Source organism: Rhinolophus sinicus, linkage group LG11 (genome assembly GCF_036562045.2).
Source record: "Rhinolophus sinicus isolate RSC01 linkage group LG11, ASM3656204v1, whole genome shotgun sequence".
Classification (NCBI taxonomy): domain Eukaryota; kingdom Metazoa; phylum Chordata; class Mammalia; order Chiroptera; family Rhinolophidae; genus Rhinolophus; species Rhinolophus sinicus.
In genome coordinates this window covers 23,575,555-23,598,453 of record NC_133760.1, presented here as the reverse complement: position 1 = coordinate 23,598,453, position 22,899 = coordinate 23,575,555, and the positions used below count along the sequence as shown (strand labels likewise).

Below are 22,899 nucleotides of genomic sequence, written 5' to 3'. Positions count from 1 at the left end.
CTGATTTTGTGTGGAGGCTTTATTGTAGCTGCCTCACCCTGAGGAGTTGAGCAGGCATGTGTGCTCCTCACACACTGACCCTCATTCCTGGACCAAGCTTCTCGGGCTGGATTGAATCTTCCCTTAGAATGTTTCTTGCCCACAGGCCCCAAGCAAACCACCCATGAGGCCAGTCCACCATCTTCTAGACTTGCCCGGATATTTCTGACTCCAAGGTGAACCCAACAGTTTGCACTGCCCAGCTGGGATGTCTACTTAGAAGGTCGAGCTGCAGACCAACCATGCGGAGACTCCAATCCTTGGGTTATCTTCTTAGCACTAGGTGGCTTTTGTAATGACTCACCCACAGCCTCCCTCTGTGACTGTGAGAAACCGTGTGCATTGCTGCGGTGACTGGTTAGCATTAGCAGTGCTCCTCTGCTCAGGATGATTGTCAGATAAGTGCTCAATGACTTAGACTAAATCTCCTTCCCACGTCACGCACTCATCAGGCAGGTAAAGGATTCATGTGAGGTCAGGCTCATGATTTCACCTCTTCAACTCCATGCCCCAACCCCATGGGCTAATTAGAAAAAAGATGAGGTTGTGAGTCATCCACCAGGAATGTCAAAGCAAGATGTGCCGGAGCTCTGCACATATTTGGAATGAAGTTTTCCTCGGTGTGGACCGACCATCGCAGACTGTGAAAACAGCCTGGCCTCTGAGATGGGCCGGCACAGCGGTGCCAAGATGGCAACTGGCTGATGAAATGTTCTTGCAGGAAACAACCCAGGCCTCTTGGCACCGAGCCTGTGAGTCAGCAGCCCTGGCTACTGCTTGTTACTCACCATGAAATTGCACGTGTTTGGAAATTTGGTGACATCTGGAGTTTCAATCTTAATAAGGCTGCTTTTGGCATTTCCCTTCCTGGCATGGAGCTGTTTCTGGGTATTTTTTTCAAACTTGTTGTATATAGGGAATTCCATAGAAAAGCCCCTAAACTGAATCCTGCGAAAGACACAGCTTGAAATTCCACGACTTGCACATATGTCTGATGGTTTGATGTGTATCCACACCAAGCAAGACCCACCAGAGACCATGAAGGTACGATGCTAAGCTGGAGTTAGGCTCAACAGTCATCCTCAGCCACCCGCCTTCAGACCCAGCTCTGTCATGCACCAGGTGTGAACTTGGCAAGTCACCTCTCTGGGTTTCTCTTACGTCATCTTTAGAAAATGGGGGAAATAATATAAAGAGAAATCAATTTAGAAATCAATGAAATAATTACATATTTCTAAAATATAAGGACATTTTTAAAAAGCATAACCACAGTATCATTATCCAACCAAAAAATTACCAACAATTCCTAATATTACGCGCACACACACACACACACACACACACACTGCTGATTTTTCCACACCCAGGATCAAAGCAGATCTAATATTTGTTTAGAAAAGAGAAATAGCTGAAAACAAAATAACAAAAAACAAACAAAAAAAACACCTTTTCCCTGATAAAACAGCCATTTCTTCTTCCCTCCTACAAGGAAGAGTTAGTTTTATTCACTTCAAATTAATTGAGTGTACATACTGTTTGCAGGCACTATAAAAAATAAAGGGACCAATAAGGTATATTTTCCTGCCCACAAGGAGCAAACTGAACTGAGACTCTTATTCATTCATGTGTTAATCATTTTATTTGTTTATTCACTCAATGAACATCATCTTAGCCTTTTCTCTGTATGAGGAACAAAAATCTCTGGAGATTCAAAATTGGGTTTTGCCCTCAAACTCACAGTGTAAAAGCAACATTTGAGTTGCAATATCACTTAATATGATTTTCAACTGCTCTAACAATATCCATTCTGACAGTTGGAGTACAGTATACAGAAATCAGAACGTGGATAGCATGGTGCCACTGAAAGAACAGAAGCCTGGGACAAATGAACATAATGTGTCTCCAGATAGAATGTACTGGGAAAGACATAACATTGCTTCTGTGATTTTCCTGCCAAAAATGTATAGCCTGAATTTAATAACGGGGAAAAACAAGACCAACCCAAATCGAGGGGGATTCTACAAAATATAACTCGCCTGTTATAGTCTCTTCAAATTGTCAAGATCAAGAAAATCTCAGGAAGGTGAAGGAACTGTTCCAAATTAAAAGAGAATAAGGAGAACTAAATGGGTTACATATTCTTGATTGGGTTCTGGGCCAGAAAAAGGGTATTTATGGGACAATCAGCAAAATCTAAATAATCAGATCATAATATTGTTATTAATGTTAATTTCCTGACTTTTATAACTGTACCATGCTTACAAGATGTTATCATTTGGGGGATTTGTGTAAAGGGTATGTAGGATTTTGGGGGTACTATTTTTGCAACTCTTTTGTAAGTCTGTAATTATTTCAGGACAAAAAGACAAACAGACAAATAAGTAAGTTGGAATCCCTGCTCACTGCTTACCACTGTGTGTCTTTGGACAAGTCACATCACCTCTCTGAGCCCCCGTTTTCTCTCCTATTAAGTGGAGGCATTAGAAGAGACTGGGCACAACAATAACTTACAAGTAAGAAACAAACCTGAAACAATGCATATACTAGATCAGAAACCTAGACGAGCTATGTGAAGCCAAGAGGAGCTGTGCCATCGCAATACGTCACATAGCGACAGACGCAGAATTTGAACTCAGCTCTGTTTGATTCAAAATGTCATGCTCTTCCACCTACTGCAGGGCTGTTGCTATGATGAAAACATGATGAACAACGCAAGACTGGGAGGAGGACAGAAAGGCTCTCAATCAAACAGGAAATGTGGCCAAGAGTAGATGCAATCTTAAAGACACAACCGCAAGACTTCTAAAAAAATTGTCAGCCACAGATCTATTCCACCAGGAATTGGCCTGCAATGTCTAAATTTTCTCTTTGTTAGGAACCGCTTGTTACCATCCAAATGGCTGTGAGCAGCTCACACACCTCTCTTTGAAAGTGAAAGTGTAAACGAGTGTGGCTGTACAGGTGGCACCCTGGGACACTGAATGTGCCATGAAGCTAGTCCCCATCAGGTCCTCTGTCACCGCGAGACAGCTCATTTGCCATCTGGCCTGGCAGAGCCTAAGGCTCTATGTTCAACAATAGCTGGAAAATCGCAAGGACCAGGCTTCCCCACCCTCGCCCAACAGGCCTGTCCCCAAGTGTCCTATTAGTGTATGTGTGAGAGCGTGTTCCTCTGCACACGGTGGCTAAACCCGTGGACCCCAATCATCCTACAGCCACAAATCATTTTTAAGGCCCTTAATCCAGGAGGTTATTAAGTTACACCCCACAAGTCACCATCTGGCTGGAGGGAAAGGGGGGGTTCCCACATGGGTGGGGTCTCCTGGCATTTCTCAGATTACATCAACTTGGATGTCAGTCCCTGATGACCTGCTGGCAGAGACCCTCTCTACCTCCCAGTTCACTCCCTACCCTCCTCCCCCACACCCGAGCCAGGTTTCTACTGTTTTTAAGGGAAAGGGGAGGCGGTGGATATCAAAAATCAACATTTATGGGACACCTACCACATGCCAGCTCCTCTTCTGGGCATTTTCTGAGTTTAGCTCACATTTGCCTCATAATAGTAGGAGTTAGTGTGCCCATTGTACAGATTAGGAAGTCAAGATCAAGTTATTTATTGAAGCCAAATCAGAGATTTAAATGCAAGGTTGTCTGACTTTTCACATCATGCTCTTTCCACTGACACCTAAGAATCTCTAACATTCTGGCCTTTGATCTCTCCAGTTGCCTCTCTCAGCAAAATATCCCCACGTTTCTTACAAACTGACAGTGCTGGAGGAAGAATTATCATTGACCCATGCACACCCTGGCATGTCCCACCAGCCTGGTGCCCTGGACAGTCCCCTCTCTATCTTTGGGCAAGGTGGCAGCTGCCCTATAAAAGTGCACAGATTGCCCCCCCACCTCCATCCTGAAGCTCCCATGGTGGCTCTTGTCCCTGTTGTCCATTCTGTCACTGGGTGCTGTCTCTTGGCCAGCCGCTCCAGATTGGTGCCCTGATCAGACTTGTCTGCTCCTGGATGCTGACTTCTCGATTTGGCTCAGTGCCCAAAGAGCTCTCATTCTTGCCCCAGCTCAGGAAGGCTCCTGGTCCTTCCCTGGCCCAATGCCACGGCATCTGCATCTTCAGGAAAGGGTTTGGAGGATGGAGAAGCACAGAGCTGACTAGAAATCTCAGAATCCAAGAGCTTCTGATGGGGCTGCTTTATGGAATCCCCGTGGGAAAGTGCACCCGGTCTCACACATGCTCACACTTAATCCTCACAGTAACTCTGAGACAGGCAGCGTGATCCCCACCGGCAGACAGGACACGGAGGCCAGCAAGGAGCAGAATGTGCCAGGGTGTCTGTCACAGCCAGGGAGCTTCTCTGGGAACAACCCTCCATTTGGCTACCAACACAGCCAGGTTCTCCTCTGAGAGACCAGAGGGACTTGAGCACATCAGCCCAACTTTCTCCTGGGCCCAGGCATGCATGAGCTCACACCAAAACACACCCGCATTCAGTCCCCTGACTGGCGTGCCCCAGCCTCTGCCTGTGGCTTTTGCCAGCGTAAGTGCTAATATGGCAACCATTGATGTGAGCAACACTGTGCCAACAATGGTCCCAAAGATTGTGTGTGTGTGTGTGTGTGTGTGTGTGTCGTAAGTATCCATCTAATCTCATATTTTAAATAAATCTAATATACATGTAATCTCAGGCATATATATAAAGTTCGTCTCATCACAAGAGTGGTGATGTGCCACCAACTGTTCTAAACATTTTATATATAGATCAACTCTCATTGATATAAATATATCTCATTTATATGTCTTTCATATATTTGTATACATCTTATATATAAAACCTCACATACATATACACAAATCACATTAAATCATTAAAGAGTGACTATATGCCAACTATTCTAAAAATTATATGTAATAATGGTATTTATAATCTTTTATATAAATCTTATGTAAACAAAATTGTGCATATATATATGCAGATCTCAATGAATCATTAAATAGTGACTATGCAGTAACTATTCTAAACAGTATATATTTATATAATTTCATTGATATATACATATGTAAATGTCACTGCAAATCTCATTTAATCATTAAAAAGGCTATATGCCAACTATTTGAAATATTACATTATAATCTAATTTTATATTTTCATGTCATTTATCTCATATATACATACACAATCACATATATACTTGTGTGTATGTGTGCGTGTGTGTGTATATGAATGTGTATATCTCACTTAATCATTTAAAAAATCCCCACAAGGCAGCACAGTCTTAATCCCCAAACGCTGAGCAAGGTCAAACACCCCAAGCATTGATACCAGGTCTCAGCTGAGCTCCTGGCAGCCCACTCAGACCTGTTCCCAAAAAGTCCAGAGATGCCCTTGCCTCAATTATGAGTAATTCCAGTTTTCTAGCTCCTCAGGCCCTGAATCCCAGCATCACCCTGACTCCTCTCCCTCTGACTCCACAACCGATCCTCCAGCAAATCTTGGTCTGTCTTCAAAATCCACTCAGGACTTCACACCTGTCCACCTCAACCACCCCATCCTTGAGTCAAGCTTTCAGGGAGGACAGATGGACAATTGCAAGTCTCCTATTGGTCTCCTTGCCTTTGTTCTGCTTTTACCCACTGTCACAGAGTGAATCTGTTAAAGCACAAGTCAGTGAGGCCACTCTTTTCCACATCCTCCAGGGGCTCCCATCTCACTTGGAGTGAGAGCTTGAGTCCTTATCAAGACCCACAAGGCCCTACAGCATATGTCTACAATATGAAGACACACCAATATATTGAAACCACCACCTGCAAGAGCCTAAATAGTGTCTAGATATAATAAATGTATCTAAGATTTGTTTATTAAGAAGGGTTAGAAAGAATTTCTTTGGAGAGAACTGTGCTACCCACCATGACACACACACACCTGGAAAGTAAGTGAGGTGGCCTCCCCTTCCATCTCAAGTCAAAGGAGAAGGGAGCTTCAGTGAGAGATTTGCATGTGCCCCCAAAAAACTTAGGGGACACAGTGAACCGGCATCTGACTCATGTCTGAGAAATTCAACGGACAAGAGATGGAGGCTGACTCTCTCTACTGCACCCGTGAGGGGGGCGCTGCTGTTCAGACGTTAGCGTGCACCCCTTATCTGTGTGAGCAGAGGGTGCATGAGTGTTTCCCATGAGCCACATGTGGTCCAGGCGTGGCAAAGAGCTGGTTTGGTGATTGTCTTGCCCTAAAGGGGCCAACAGAGCTCAACTGGAGAAGTTGGCAGTGGACCACTCCACTTGTAGGGGCTGAATAGGAAGTAATGCACTGACGATAGAGTTCAGTTGGCAATTATGAGACTGGCCACCATCAATTTAGGGAGGTGGCCAATAAACCCATATGAGAGAGAGAGATTGAGAGAGAGAGAGAGAGAATCTATGAGGCCAAGAGAATGAAAACCCTCATCTGATAACAGAACCATCTGGTCTTTGTAAACTCTTTCCTGCTGCCCCCAACCCAACCACAAAAGGCAGTGAGGGTCAGCAAGAATGATGGAGGCCTTCACCTTGAATGCAATTGGGAGTATTCATACTTAAATGGAACATGGCCATTTTTTACTACTATTGAATTGTTTGTGACTTTAAGGAACTGTTACTTACCAAAAATGTCCTGCGGCCTACCTGTTTTTATCTAGGGTGAATATTCCATTAAACAGACTTAAAGGGATGGTGAGAGAAAAAAATAAAGTTGCTTTTGGGATTAGACTCCATTAATGCTTATTCAATATACTGGTGAATCATTTAATTGTTGATATATCCGACCAGATGAGCATTTCAGCCCACTTCACTGTTTCTCACAGTCAGGGAAGGGGCCCTTTCAGCATAATTGTCACATCGCAGTTAGCCTTGAGAGACGAAGGAACACGGGTTTGCCTTACAGATGTTACACTTTGAAACATCTGACAGGCCTCGTCCAATCTACTGGAAGATCCAGACGCGGTTAGGAGCAAAGGACTTTCCGGGTGTGACCTTGACTACTTAGGAGGGAGTCAGGACCCTGGAGAAAGGACAAAAAGGCATGCGAAAGAACAACAATGACAATGACAACACCAAGAACGACAGAAAGAAAAAGGACAGGGAGGCCAGCAGGGGAAGAACCTGGGCTCCAGCCAAGGCCAGCGGGTCCACGTGGACTGAAAGGTGACCTGAAGGAAACGGAACAATTAATAACATCTTCTAGACTCTGAAGGTATTTGTGGTTGTGTAAGGTGTTCTTTCCGGTACTGCATTGTGGATAGTTCAGGAAACCTTTCTCACATGCCTCGACCCCCAAGCTCCTTCACGACAGGGACTGAGTAATCTGTACCTTTCAGCAGTGCCCGAGACAGAGCAAAAGGCTCCATACAGCTGCTGGATGGGGGGATGGGCAGACGACCTTGTGCAAATCCCTTTCCCAGGATTCCCCATTGTTACAAATCCCTGAAAGACTCCTGCCTCTTGCCTGCAGCCCCCACCAGTCTCTGGAAGCCAGGGGCTTTTGTCCGTGTGCCTCTCATAAGAACCATGTTGTGATGATTCAGCAAAGAGATTCAGCAGGTGAGCGCACTACATCATTCCATAGTGACAAATATCATTGTTAGCCACGTGTAGCAGCTGAGAATGGACAAGACTGAACTCTGTGAAGGTTTATCCCTAGTGAGGAGGGAGTCCTGTGCAAGAAAACCTGGGCATACCAGGGAAGGGGTGAATGCTCATTTCAACTCCCTGAAAAATAATCCTGTGGTCCCCATTAGAGGGTCCTCTGGAATCAACACCGTTGCCGCCCAGTGACGACCTGCCTGAGTAGCTGAAGCCCCAAGCCTGACGTGGGTGGGAGTTCCTATGCTCCCCAGGAACCCAGATACAACCTAGAAACAGTTGATGCCTCAACCCCCTGGAGGCCCCAGAAACATCTCTGTTCAGAAACCACAGAACCTGTTTGTCAATTTCAGGTACAGGCTGCAAAGTGGGGGAACACAGGCAAATGCAGACGAAGTTTCAACCTTTTTATTCAAAGCAGCTTTTCACAATGTATAAATACTGCATATTAGCACACATGAAAATACAACTTCTAAGGCACCCAGAAATGTGTTCATACACGTTACAGGACCATTCACAAAGAGAGTGTACGATTTGTTCTAGACAGTCAGCATTTGATAAATCAGAAGATTATTATCCCTCAGTACTGCACCCAGTCTCAGGAAATATTTACAACGTGGTCGAGAAAGGGTCAGCTGTACCTGTTTGATAATTCTATGAAGTACTCATACTTAACAAATATTCAGAACTAGTTAAAGACTCTCCCATGATAACCTGGCAAAAGAAAACGAGTAGCCTAACTTGCAAAGGTCTCCTTGGATTTTGGCGTGTGTGCTACATCCATGATCAAACCCAAACACTCCGAGGGTGGGCTGGGTAAGTTTTTGGTAGCCTGCTTCATTATCAGAAGTTTGGTAATAAGCCTTACCACTAGAATACCACTTCTTCAGCCTCTGTCATTTCTCAACCAGTGAATGGATCGATGATTTCATCATGAATGAGAATGGAGCATCACCTAGTGTGAGAATTGAAGACAATTCTTCTCACACTGAACAGGAACTGGAATGACCGGATCAATGCAGAACAAAAGGAAGTGGAAATTCAGCAACTGCAGGCCTGCTGCTCAGTGTAGACACACCTAAAAAACTCGCACTGGAGGTTCCTATTCAGATGGAGCAGTCTACACTGGTGAGAGAACCTGGAAGAATGACAGATCTCCACTTTTTATGATATGGACAAAGGCTGGGACTGCACAGCAAAAACACCCACCTGAAATCGCGAGTTTCCATCTGAGAAACTCATCTTTCAGAGCCTTCTCAAGGTGACAACACATCCCTCTGGGTGGCCAGCCAGGGGCAGCATGAGGTTGGTGGAAGTGGGCAGTTTCTCTGTGCCATGAGGCATGCACACCTCTGCCTAGATGTGCCTACAATCTATGAAAGTCGTGCTTTGTTGAAATAATGCAATTCTTTGGTCCTTGGTTTTATGAAAGGCAATATTTTCACCATCCCGTCTACATGGACAGCAAATGACTTCAAGCTGGGACTAATGGCACAGGGACAAATTAAATACGAGATGGAAAACTCTTACACCCTCCCAACTACCCACCCTAGTGCGCTCCAGCATCAGTCCAGGTGTTGGGCCAATGAGGCACGGTCAACCCATGGAGAGGCCAGAGGAGAAACTCAAAACTAGATATCAGTTGTTCTGATGGCCACACATACTGCAAACGTTTGAAGCAAATCTCCATCCTAATGGTAGGTAAGTTGATTTTGTGAACATTTATTCGAGAGAAACCAAATAACTTGACTGTAGCCACACGACAGCCCTGGTCTCAAGACCATCTTTAAAGCCTTCTTTGTAAGGAGAATTGGTTGGTACCTATGGAAGTGTGACCAACTGAAAGGAATCAAAATTTAAAAAAATTAAAATTAAGTCCAAATTTTAGTTGGTTTTATTAGATCCCAGATAGTGGGATGCACCACCAATGAGCTCCATGACTTATGCTCCATGAAAACAGCCCTGGGGGGACTGCCTCAGCTGAAGTGTACGCTCTGCATCTAGTTTACCTTTGCCCTGCTAAACGCGGGCTGAGTATGGCTTAACACACACCATTCATTGATAAGACACTCGGGACATATGGAAATGCTGATTATGTAACTGAAAGTGACTTCAGATTGTCTACACAGTAAAACTCACATGTAAACTTTATTAACATCTCTCAAGGAATGCTGATCTCAGCCAGGCTGGACGTTTCCAGGTCACCCACAAGGAACCTGGGGTCAACTGCCAAGGTCAGGAGCAGGAAATGCCATTTGCTCAGAACAAATGATGGACCAGCAGCCCTCCCTGGGACCGTGTCTAAACCATGTGAATAGTACAAAGGTGGCTGCGGAAAACCTGTCCTTGGTCCCTTTGTATGGCCAAAGAGAATCACCAAGTTGCCTATCTGGCCCCTGCTGCCATCAACTCAACCAAACTCTTCAGATTTGCCATGACTTACAGACTGCACTGAGTCCATTAACATGGCTTCTGTTGCTTGTAAGAAACAACCCTTGTAAGAAACAACCCGTATTACCCTTTTTGTTTTTTGCAACAAGCTTAAGGCTCTGTTCACAAACTCCATCAACTGCCACACAGTGAAAATTTATGGGGAGATCTTAAACTACATATGTAGTTGCAAAGGTTGGAAAATTTACTGATCCTAATGGTAAGGCTTATTCACAAATTCAATACATTTTCAAATTATACTTCAAGAAAAAAAAATTAACCTGCTCTCTAACAATATAAGAACATTAGAGTCTAATGAAAAACAAAAAACAAAAAACATTGGCACCAGAACAGTATGCTATTTTTTGAAAGAACAAGTGATATTAATGGAAAAGATTGCCTAAAACGCATATCCTAACTTAGCACAGAAATATAAAAGTTTATATTCTGAAAATATATACTGTATTAAAGTCTGTAAGCATTTCAACCAAAATTTGCAGAAATAACTAAGCAACACTTATCTACAACAAAAATATACATGCAAGACAACCCCCAAATGGTTTCCCTTAAATATCTACAAAGGCAAAGTGTAGATTTGTAAAGATTATACAAAACCATTTACAGAGAATAAAATAAAATACTTAAGAAATCTCATTTAGAGTCTTAAATACTGTGTATATTAGTGAGAGTGTCTAAACTAATATATACAACAGACCTAAGTATCTGAATTCAGAAACACCGAAGAGAAGCAATTCTGCATTTTAAATATTCACTTAGGAAGATTTGAAGATGTTTATATTTGTTTCTCTTTGTTAAAAAAATTTTTTTCCACAGAAACTAGATTGTAAAATTGCATGAACGTGACAATCTCAAATTAAAAAAAGTTTACAAAATTTTTTGAACCAACAGTTAATAATGGGAAATGCAATTCAGCATTCAGTCACGGTTATTTTTAAATGCGGATATTCAGAGATACAGTCGCATTGATCAGAGTCTACTGTGATTATTATTTCTCCATCCTCATACTAAACTTCATATGGAAAAAACATTTTCATGCTTCAGAGAGAACATTTTCTAGTTTAATCTACACTGAATAAGAACATTTTAAATCAATTCTCTACTACCTTTTCATAGTTATCCAATTTCATTCTTAGAGGGTAATTTGTGATGGTTTTTACCCACAGAGATTATTCCAAAGCCAGAAGGGATACTTGGGTACATGAGTTTCCAAATGGTGAGGAGCTCTGATGACCTCAGCAAAGTTGTACAAAAAGTCCTGGGGCAGTTAGCACAGATGGCTGCACCAGAAGATGCTGGATGCTAGTCACCAGGGGTTGGAGCAGACAGGGAAGGAGAGTTCTAATCCAGGGCTAACATAACAGGATGCCAAGGAGTGGACTGCCTAGAAGGTTCCTTGACTAAAGAGGTACCCTCAACTTCCCACCTATAGCCATTATCCAACCCCACAGGTAATTCTGGGATGGGGCACGATTCCTCAAAGACCCGCCCAGGCTCTGGGAAGTGACAGACACAGGGTGGGGTGGGGTAGGGTGGGGTGGGGGCAAAGCAGGGTAGGGAGTGAAGGAAGGATCCCACACATAGAAAGAGGGTGCTGGGATAGAAGATAACAAGTGAAGGCCTGAACCCTATCTTGAGAAAGCTATTAGGACAAACCCTGACACACCCACAGGTCTGGCATTTTCCATCCCAGGGCAATTTGCTATGTAAATTATGTGGATTTCACCTACACATTATCAAAACAACCATTCAGAAAGTGAAAAATCCAGAGACTCAGTCTACCCTGTAGTAAACAGATTTAACCAACTTTTGCCCAATTTGTGGAACATTCTTCTTGAATTGACTATATAGGAACAACCAAAACATAGACCATCTTTTAAAATACCTCCTATTATAACCAGAACTTACAAATTAACAACAGTAATTCCATCTTAGTAATGGTTTCACATTCCAACCTTATCAGCAGAGATCCTTGAAATGTTTAGAAGTTTGGATTTGTGATACGTCTAAAGCTGAAATATTTCTGATGCTTTCAGCAGGGAACCAAGGCGAACACTGATCGAAAGGAATTTCCAAACATTCTCTTCAATCTTCAACAAGAATCCTGATACTGCTTTTATGGTAAATGTATCTGCCCCAGAAGGTAAACAGAAAGCGAGGGTCTCTTTCTTTAGAGAATTTTACAATGCTGGAGATTATCTACCACAACACACAAGAATGACATTTGTCTAGGGGCCTTGGAAAAGCATTCTTTGCTTTCTCAAAGGAAGGGACAAAACCCAAGTGGAAATGTGACAAATAGGCATCTGGGCAAAAGCAGGTGTTTCCCTAGAGTAATTCCCTAGAGTCTAGGTCTGCAGTTCCTACAAGATCCCACGTGGACGAAGGAGAGGGTACACTGGACTTCAGTTCCATCTTCCTCTGGCTAGATTCCACCAAGGCTCACCTTAGCCAAGATGGCACAAACGGAAGAAGGGAAAAGACAGGAAGCTGCCTCCTCCTGGACTCTCATGAAGTCGTGGGGAAATCCAAAAGCAGAGAGGCTTTCTACAGAGGAGGCAGCAAGGCCGTCTTAAGGACCAAAAGTCCAGGTAAACTTCCGATTCCCTGAAGGACCATGTCTCTGATCATAGAATTCAACATGTTCTCTGAAACACAACGCTGAGAGCCATGAATGCTCTCGCTCTGTCCAGCCCATTGCATCTGGTCACCTTTAAGAGAGAAAAGGGACCAGAGAGAGACAGATAACCACAGCAATGACCCTCCTTTTCTCAGCCCACCTCCCCTCCCCCAGCTGTGCCCAACTCTCACTGCTCTCTCCAAGGAAGGGACAAGAGAGGATGGCGACTAACGTAAGGAAAGAGAAGACGGGTGAGCAAAGGGCCTCTGAGGACATGCAGGGGTTGTGACGGAAATGGAAATATCCTGCCACTCTGAGAATCGAACTTCCCTGGGTGCTTGACCAGTAACAGGTTTAAGCCTCACATGGAGCATCGTCCTGTCATTCCTGCTCTCACCTTGATGTTAACCTTTCCCTCGCCAACCAAAACCGAAACCGCTCCTTCCCTCTAGCCGATCCACAGACTTTGGGCTGACGGTCTGAATACAGATGGTGGGGCCCTCGTGCAGCCCAAAGGCCCTGGGGCAGGAGACTTCATCTCTGGTTATTGCTCCTTGATGTGAGCAAACAACTCGAAAAAAGATGGGTCGTCTGAGCTTCTGAATGCAGGAAGATTCAGACCTTCTACTTACTGACAGCTCAACAGAGTGGGAATGCTTCCCACCTCCCCGGAAAGCCAAACCAGACATCGCTGCCTACGTGGAATGGATGAACTCTGAAATCCAAGTTCAGTCATTTGCCCCAAAGAAAAAGTCTTACTCTAGACAGTATGCAATCCCCAGGTGGGGCCTAGTCCCCATCTCTTCCTGATGTCACAGAATTAGGGACTGGGTGTCTTAGTACCATTTAGGCTGAAGGCCCCTTTATCTCCTTAAAGGCAGCAGAGTACAGAGAAAGCTCCTCTGCGATTTCTCCTAAGGACAAGTATTCAATTATTACAGCTGAGAACTATTTTATACACAGAAGATCCGGTACAGAGCTATTCTTTTTATCCACAGAAGTCCTTCCATTTTTATCTCTCTGAATTTTATTTCTACATGGTTCATTGCTACAATGCACCAAACAGCATGAACCTTGTATGGAATTTGGTCCAGGGCAGTATGAAAATAACGTCTGTGTGAATGACAGATATCATAATATAAAAACAAAAATAAATAAATTAAATAAGTCTGATTAAAGAAAAAACCATTTTCCTAGTTCATGTTTTTGCAAAACTAGCTTTACATATAATACACATAAATTATCAGAATTTCCACTTACATTGTTTTAAAAATATATATTTAACAAAACATTCCTAAATGTACAATATCTAGGTTTGTAAATCACTCAGTTGGGTGAGCCCTAAAAGTCACACAGATATGCATCAGAGAGGAGACTGAGGTTGGCTCTACACAATGGTTTTGCTCATTGGTCTGTAAATTCCCAAAGATGGATTGTCCCCCATCACCAGATCTACACTTCACCAAAGAGAACGTGAGCCAAATCTCCAAATCAGAGGCACTGTGTAGACACAGTCTGAGTTGGAAGAATGGAGGACACTGATCTTCCCCTTCCTGGACCGAGATGGTGCATTTCAGCAAGTGGGGACAGGACAGCCCTGACGGAGGCCTGGGAAGATATAGCCCTCAATAGCTCTCTAGCTGGTTAGGGTTGGGGCATGGGGAAGGCCAAGTATGCTGTGTTTCCCATCTGTTACACAAAATCAAACCAATGAGGAGCAACCAAAGGACACAAGGAAATGGACACAACCCTAGGTATAGAGACACCTTGACAAACCCCTTGGCAGGGCATACACTGGACTCCAATTTCTGAAACACAGGGCAAAACTAGAAGTCAGGTGCCCTTGATTCATTGGGGCAAATGAGCCGGGGCAACTTCAGACTTCGTAAATTTTGTCCTGCAGGTAGCTGAACAGGGAATCCAGGCCTTTGGAGGAACTCCACAGTTGCTTGAGCATGAGGCATTCTTTCTCATTCACATCTTCAAGCACCGATTTCAGGAAGCTCCGAACGAGGCATTTCGACTCTTCCAACACCTGAAGGGAAATGCACAAGCCTTGTTAGCCGGGCACCGGGGACTCTGCTCCAGAACGTACTTGGCCTGTGAGGCACCAGTTAGCCTTCCAATGTCCAAAGCCAGAGGAGGCTGTCTCCCAGGCCCATGTCCCCGGCAATGCTGGGGATGGATTCCAGGCATGCTATGACGTTGAGCCCAAAGTCCCTGGATGACTGAGTAGAGCCCCAGTCACCCCCAACAGCAAGACCTTTGTCGTTTACCCAAGGGTGACATAAACTCAGTACCATTTTCTATGGGCGTCATGAAAAAGTTTGGGAAACACTATTTGCACCTCCCTGAGCTTCCGTTTCATTATCTGTGAGACGGGAAAAATGATACCGAACTCAAGCATGGTTGGGATCACGGAGTAATGAAATGCAATGAATTAATGGTCGTCTAAGTATCCGCATAACCCACCCCCACAGCAATGCCCCTCGCTCAGGCTTAGTAGTAAGAGAAGCAGTACAACTAGCAGCAATCATTGGAATAATGAGTAACCATAAACACAATACTTGTAGTAATGAGTAATAACAGTGAGACTAATACTACTGCTATAGCTTTGTAGTGGTAACAAGAGTAGTAATGTTAGGAATACAGTCGTGGTAATGGTAATGAGGGTGATAAGACTATACTAGAGCAGTAATTGTAGCTGTAGTATTAGCAATGCCATGGTAATAATAGTACTAATCATAGTAATGAATAATAACAATCACAGTGATCATAGTAATAATAACAATGCCACTACAATCATGGGTAATTAATAGGGTCTACGAGAAGTACTTTTCCTGCCTTCTTTCATTTCTTGTTCACGAGACCTCCACAAATAGGTAATCTCCACAGGACAGAGGAAGTGCCCATGCTCAATAAAGTAAAATTGCCCAGAGTTGCCTGATGGATGTGGCCTGCCAATGTCTCGAGGATTCTGACCGGCCGCACTGCTGCCTTCCTCTGGCAGAGGCTCTGCCGGGAAGGGTGGCATCCAAGCATCCTTCCACTGGCCTCCACCATCCTCTGCTGGCATCAAGACTTCAGTTCACACTCTCCCAAAGCACTTTCAAATAGGAAAACAAAAACAAGACAAGAGCTTCCTTGCTCAAGCGGACGGGAGATGGGCTGTGATCGCCTTCTTCAGCTTGGGCTGGAGGCTAACAGGTGGTGAGAATGGGCTGGCAGACGGAGAACTCCTCCAAAGAACACCATCTCCGAGAGGTTGTGGGGTAGATTATGTTCTTGGGCAAATCAACCCAAAGCTCCTGAATTCATAACTGTTGGCAGGAGAGATTTCCTTGCAGTATTTCTTCAACAGCTGGTCTCACCCGAGTACCTCCAGAGCCCAAAGACTGGACTCCTCAGTGGAGCGGTGAGGCCTTTCTCCTACCTTCCTTTTCAGTCTCATTGTCCCTTGAATAGCCTGTGCACCTGCTCACACCACCATGAGTTGCTGCCTAAGGTCCACATGGGTTTTCAGACTCATGTGCCCTCACTCATGATGTTTCCTCTTCTTAGAATTTCTACCTGCCTCTCCAAATTGAAACAGAAGAAGTAAAACTGTTACTATTAGCAGACTACATGATATTTTATACACATACATACACACACACACGGTGCCAAAAAATGTATACACATTTTGAAAAAGGAAAAAACTGTATTAAAATTGTAATATTCAATATATACCAATAACAAAAGATGAATATGTCATGTGTATACATTTTTTGACACGAGAGAGAGAGAGAGAGAGGGAGAGAGAGATATCCCTAAAGGCTCACACACACACACACACACACACGCACAATTAGAACTAATAAGTGAATTCAGCAAAGTTGCAGGATACAATTTTAATATTCATAAATGTGATGCATTTCTATACATTAAAACAAGCTAACAGAAAAAGTACGAAAAAAACATTTATAATTGCACCAAAAAAATAAAAATAAAATACCTTGAAATAAATTTTCCAAGGAGATGACAGACCTATACTCTGAAAACTGTAAGACACTGTGAAATGAACTGAAGATGACACAAATATATGGAAGAATATACCATGCTCATGGACTGGAAGGATTAATATCGTTAAAATGAACATATTACACAAAGCAATCTACAGATTTAATGCAATCCCTATCAAAATACCAATGACATTTTTCACAGAACTAGAACAAATAATCCTATAATTTATATGGCACCACAGAAGACCCCGAATTGCCAAAGCAATCTTGAGAAAGAAGAACAAAGTTGGAGGGATCATGCTCTCTGCTTTCAAACTATATTACAAAGCTTTTGTAATCAAAACAGTAAGGTACTGGCACAAAAACAGACACGTAGATCAATAGAACAGAATAGACAGCTCAGAAATAAACTCATGCTTATATGGTCAATTTACAACAAGAAAGGCAAGAATATACAATGGGGAAATAACAGTCTCTTCAATAAATGGTGTTGGGAAAACTCAATAGATACATACAAACAAAATGAATCTGGACCACTTTCTTATACCATATACAAAAATTAAAAACTCAAAATGGATTAAAGACTTAAAGACAAGACCTGAGACCATAAAACTCCTAGAAGAAAACATAGGTAGTAAACTCTTTGACATCAGTCTTAGAGATATTTTTTGGGGAGATGTCTCCCCAAGTAAGAGCAACAAAAGCAAAACTAAACAAATGGGACTACATCAAACTAAAAAAATGTTTGCACAGCAAAGGAAACTATCAACAAAGTAAAAAGACAACCTACTGCTTGGGAGGAGGTATTTGGCAATTATATGTCTGATAAGGGGTTCATGTCTAAAATACACAAGGAACTCACACAGCTTTACATAAAAAAATTAAAAAATAGGCAGAGAACCTGAACAGACATTTCTCCAAAGACTTACAGATGGCCAACAGACATATGAAAAGATGCTCAACCACAATGAGATACCACTTCACACCTGTCAAAATGGCTATAACCAAAAAGTCAACAAATAAGAAGTGTTGGAGAGGATGTGTAGAAATGGGAACCCTGATACACTGTTGGTGGGAATGATGATACAGCCACTATGGAAAACAGTATGGAAGTTCCTCAAAAAATTAAATATAGAACTATCACGCGACCCAGCAATTCCACTTCTGGGCATTTACCTGAAGAAAAAGAAAACACTCATTCAAAAAGATACATGCAATCCTGTGTTCACTGCAGCATTATTTACAATAGCCAAGATATGAAAGCAACCTAGGAGTCCACTGATAAATGAATAGATAAAGCAGGTAGTACATATATACAGTGGAATATTACTCGGTCATACAATAAAATGAAATCTTTCCACTTGTGACTACATGAATGGACCTAGAGGTTATTATGCTAAGTGAAATAAGTCAGACAGAGAAAGACAAATACTGTATGATTTCACTTATATATGGCACCTTTAAAAAAAAAACACAAAAAAAACAGAAACAGACCCATGAATACAGAGAAAAAACTGACAGATGCCAGAGAGGCGAGGGGTAGGGGCTGGGTGAAAAGGTAAGGGGAAATAAGAGATACAAACTTTCAGTTATAAAATAAGTAAGTCATGGAGATGTGACGTATAGCACGGGGAATATAGTCAATAACATCATCATAACTTTGCACGGTGACAGATAGTTATTAGACGTATTGTGGTGACCGCATCGTAAGGTATATAAATGTAGAACCACTATGTTGTACACCCGAAACTAATATAATATTGTACATCAACTATACTTTAAATCTTTAAAAAATTTCGCTCTGCCTCTCTGTGCAGCTGATCCTGGGGTCATCAGCCATCCCTGTTTGCCCAGGACCATGGGGTTTCCTGGGACGAGGGATTCTCTGTGCTAAAACCAGGAGAGTCCCAGGCAAAGTGGGATGAGTTGTTCACCACAGTCATCAGGAAGATTAAAGGAGAATCCAAATAAAGAGACACGCAAAGTGCTTGGCCCATAATAAGTGTTTATCAACAATGTCAGACCCTTACCACCCCGTCATTGTCACTGGTACTGTTAGGCTTCCAGGGAGCAGAGCTCACATACAGTAGGTGCCCAACAAAGGCAAATGAGGCAAATCAGGAGAGGCATGACAGCTGGTGTTCAGGGTAGACAGGGAGGAGGAAGGGAGGGTCATGAGGCTGGCCCCATAAATCCAGCACAGAAAGAGTCCCCGCCTTATTCTCCCAAAGCACCTTTCTCATTTCCTGAGCGGGGCCTGGGGTTCCGGGAGCGGCCTTTTCTCCACCTCTCCACAGGATATTTCCATGCGGTCCTCAGAGTGACTTTTATGAGATAAAATCGACACTTAATTAAATATTGGCGCCTCTATGGAGGTGATATTTATTTATCTATTTTTCAATGTGTCTTCAGCGTCAAACGGTGATGTTTAAACGTGCCAAGTGCTCGGTGGGCAGGAGGAATGAAATACAAGGATAGTGTGGACGGCTTTCTCTTGTCTCTTGACTGGTTTAATACACTTTGTCCTATTGCTTTTGCTTCTCATTTCTTTGAAAACTCTAGATGTTTTGTGTTGCGGGGTAGGGGTGGGGGGTAGGACTTTTAAAGCAGTACACTCTACCCCAGAGTATAAATCTCTTCTGTGAGGGTTTTCAAACTGGAGTATCTAATAATGCTGACCATCTCCCTCTGGACTGAAGTTCTCAACACTGAGATGAGGCATCTGTTACATTACCCAGGGCCTTGCATGTACTCCTTTGGCGAGTCAATTCGTCCCGTTCAGCCTCATTGCCCTTGTGGGTCTATTGCAACAACAAGCACACAAAGACACAGGAACTCACCACTGCACTGCAGGACGCCATCTCCTTGACCCGCAACATGACCTCCTGGCTGAACGTGGTTGGCCAGAAGACCTGGGACACAAGTCCTCTGCTGCATGCCTCCTGGGCAGTGAGCTTCCGCCCACAGAAGAGCATCTCATTGGCCTGAAAAAGCAAAGGCAGGGGTCGGCTGAGAGCCCGGAGCGCCTCCTGTGTCTGTCAGTGAGGCCTGGGCTTGCAGTGTGCAAGTGTCTCAGATCTCGCAGGCAGGATTCTTAACCGGGGGTCCAATGAGCTTTGGGAACTGCAAGCAAATGTTTGTGTCTATGTGCATCTTTCTGAGCAGAGAGTCCACAGCTTTCATTAAATTCCCCAAAGAAGTCATGTACCTACTGTGGCTTCATCGGCCCAATACCCCTCCCCATGTCTGGCAGCAGACCCATAGGGCGGGCACGCGCCTAGGGCTGGGTACATCTCTGCACTGATCCCCTGGCCATGACAACTGGCCTGGGGATGAACAGATGTCTACCCTATGTCACAAAGCTCTCTATGAGGTTTCCAAGCCAGAGATGATGGGGAAGACTCTCTCCCTCTCTGGTCTCAGGCTAATGTTAATGAGCCCAGGGCCACCCACTACTGTGTCCCCGCTCTGTGGAGAAGCAGGTCCACAATGAAAGGAGAAATGGAGAACAAGAGTTCTGATGGTATTTGAATTCCTGGACCTGTTAGCCCCTAAGAAACGTCCCCCTTCTGGACTTGCCAAGCTATGGCAATCATTATTTCTTCTTTTTTTTCCGCCCCCTCCTTAAGCCAATGAAAATGTTTCCATCACTGGCAGCCAAAAAGATCATGCATAATACCATAATGCCAACACAGGGAAATATCTCTCCTGATGGCCCAGGGCTATGCACAGGCACTGCCCTGTCTTGAAGCGTGGAAAGCTCCCCCGGGCCTTCTGAGGGCTCCTCTGCACCCTACTCCCCCCAAAGTTTCCTTTTTCTTTGAAGTTCACAGCTATCACACACGTTCGGGCGGAGCTGCATGGAGAAGGTCCTGGGCACAGATAGCACAGTGTGTCAACGCTAAAACTTACCAACAGGTGACCCTCGCACTGATAATTAGGGCGTAATGGCCACAACCATGAGACAGGGTCCTCATCTCCTTCAAGATGAATCCCCGCCTCCTTCACAGGGCAGACAACCCCCTCCCTAACCTGCCATCCACCTGCCTCCCCTCCTCTTCTGTCCTGCCCCATATGCTTAGCCACTCTTGGATCGATGTTGAGATGCCAAGCTTTCTCTCTCAGCCTCTGCATTCATGCAGTGTTTTCCATTTTGTTCTGGTGAACACTGAAGGGTCATGATGACCCAAAGGACAGACAATCTTTCATGCCAGAGTGGAAAAATTGATCATAGTATGCACTTGGTGAGAGGTTGGAAGACAAACATATGCCATTATACTTATTTAGAAACACCTCTGTCTCAGGAAGGAGAAATGAAAGGAACTCAGGGGAAGGAACCAAACAAGACTCAGTCAGCAATAAGAACATGTCTCAATCAGCAACATTCCTGGAGTTTCAGAAATAATTAGGAAGGAAGGAAGGAAGGAAGGAAGGAAGGAAGGAAGGAAGGAAGGAAGGAAGGAAGGAAGGAAGGAAGGAAGGAAGATAGATGAAAGAGAGAGAGAGAGAGAGAGAGAGAGAGAGAGCAAGGAAGGAAGGAAGGAAGGAAGGGAGACCTAAGACTGTACAATGTTAACATTTTTGTGACCACAAAGGATGGAGAGGAATTGGAGTGGCACTGAGTTCAGGCAGAACACAGTAGCTGAGATCAAAAGCGAAAGGGTTTGCTTCCTGGGCCCCCTGGCCTGCCTCATTTTTCTGCCACAGGTGCGACAATGAGCAGCTGAAAGCAGCTCCAAGTGAGTTGCTGACTCTGAATGGCCTTATCTGTCCCATATGTAGGCCCTGCTGCATAGACCAGGTGGTACTGGTGGGTTTGGGGGCGTAAGATAATCTCCACTCATCTCTTAGGTGCTATTCCTGTTTCATGCTATCATCAAAGAGAGACAGACCACACAGAGGGGATGGGATGGGGGCTTCCATCCTACTAGGGCAGTGCCCCTGCTGGGAACCTCCTCTAACCGCCCCCTGTGGGGTTTGGCCCTGTCATCTGGGTCACGATTCTTTGGCAGTTTTCTGGGGTCTCTCAGGACGCCAGCATCTGTGGGCAGAATGCTCCCAGCAGTGCTAGGGAGGCACCAGCAAACAGCCCTGTGCAGACCTTGCTGAAGCCTGCACCGCACTGAAGCCACCTCAAAATGCCCCCTCACAAACCTCCTAGATCAACCACACTCACTGACCCCCGCCCACGTCCTGGCAGTGCTAATTTCAGACTTCCTCCTCAGAGGCAGGTTCTGCTTCATAGTACACTGCTTAAGAGCACAGACTGTGTTCATATCCAATTGCCATTACCACTGGACGACCTTGGACAACTCAGTCAATCTCTCTGATTCTGTGTCCACATCTGTCAAGTGGAGATAACAGGTGTTCTTTCTACCTTACAGGGTTGTGGTGAGGATGGGGGAAGGAATGGTGTGCTTACTAAGTGGTAGCTGTTATTCTGACTCACCCCTGCACAGACTTGCTTCTGGCTGCTGGTGCAGAATCTGACCACAGCCTACAATGGCCTCTATGACCTTGCTTGAACACCGCTCTGCCTGTCTGCGGGGAGGCTTACCAGCGCAACGCCCAGGATCTGGGGGAAGGTGTAGGAGGAGCAGCCGGCGGGTGTGAGGCGGATGGTGGCATAGGGGGTCTGAAACCAGGCCTTCTCGCTGGCCCACACGATGTCGCAGAGGGGCAGGATGGAGGCACCCAGGCCCAGGGCAGGCCCGTTGATCGCCACCACGATGGGCTTCTTAAACTGGATAAAGGCCTTCACAAAGTCCCTGGGGGAAAAGAGAAGACCCTCTTTAACAGGTGACCAGGCTTACTGAGACCACTTGACACTCCTGGTTCTTCCCAGACTGAAATAAGCTTCCCCAGGTGCTGTGAAGCAGCTGTGGGTTGTCAGAGGGAGTGGGTGCTGGGCAAGGGTCTCATTCTCCCAGACGCCAAGCCACTGAGCTGCAGTCACAAGCCTGGCACACTCAGGGCTTGGTGCCAGATTTTCAGAGGGGACCTGATGGGGTGACCACATGTCCGGGTCTGCTCAGAGGGCCCCAGATCATGTCTGATGTGCCATCACTTCCCGAGTTACCCTGTCCTTCCACTCCCTAGATGCTGACAAGCTATAAATATCCTAATGAAGACAACTTGAATAGTAAGGTTCAGAACCAGAC

The 22,899-nt window shown here is 44.5% G+C and overlaps 1 protein-coding gene across 2 annotated transcripts in view; it reads right to left on the bottom strand.

Annotated features, from left to right (window-relative positions):
* Nucleotides 1-8,062: 8,062 nt before the first annotated feature.
* CDYL2 (chromodomain Y like 2) overlaps nt 8,063-22,899 on the bottom strand; it is a 163,463-nt gene continuing 148,626 nt past the window's right edge. For both annotated transcript variants that reach the window (XM_019711013.2, XM_074314532.1), the window contains 3 exons: nt 22,296-22,506; nt 19,579-19,722; nt 8,063-14,772 (listed from right to left, as the gene is read on the bottom strand). In XM_019711013.2, coding sequence (XP_019566572.1) covers nt 14,614-14,772; nt 19,579-19,722; nt 22,296-22,506 — 514 coding nt within the window. In that variant the 3' untranslated portion in view covers nt 8,063-14,613. The remainder of the gene's footprint in view (nt 14,773-19,578; nt 19,723-22,295; nt 22,507-22,899) is intronic.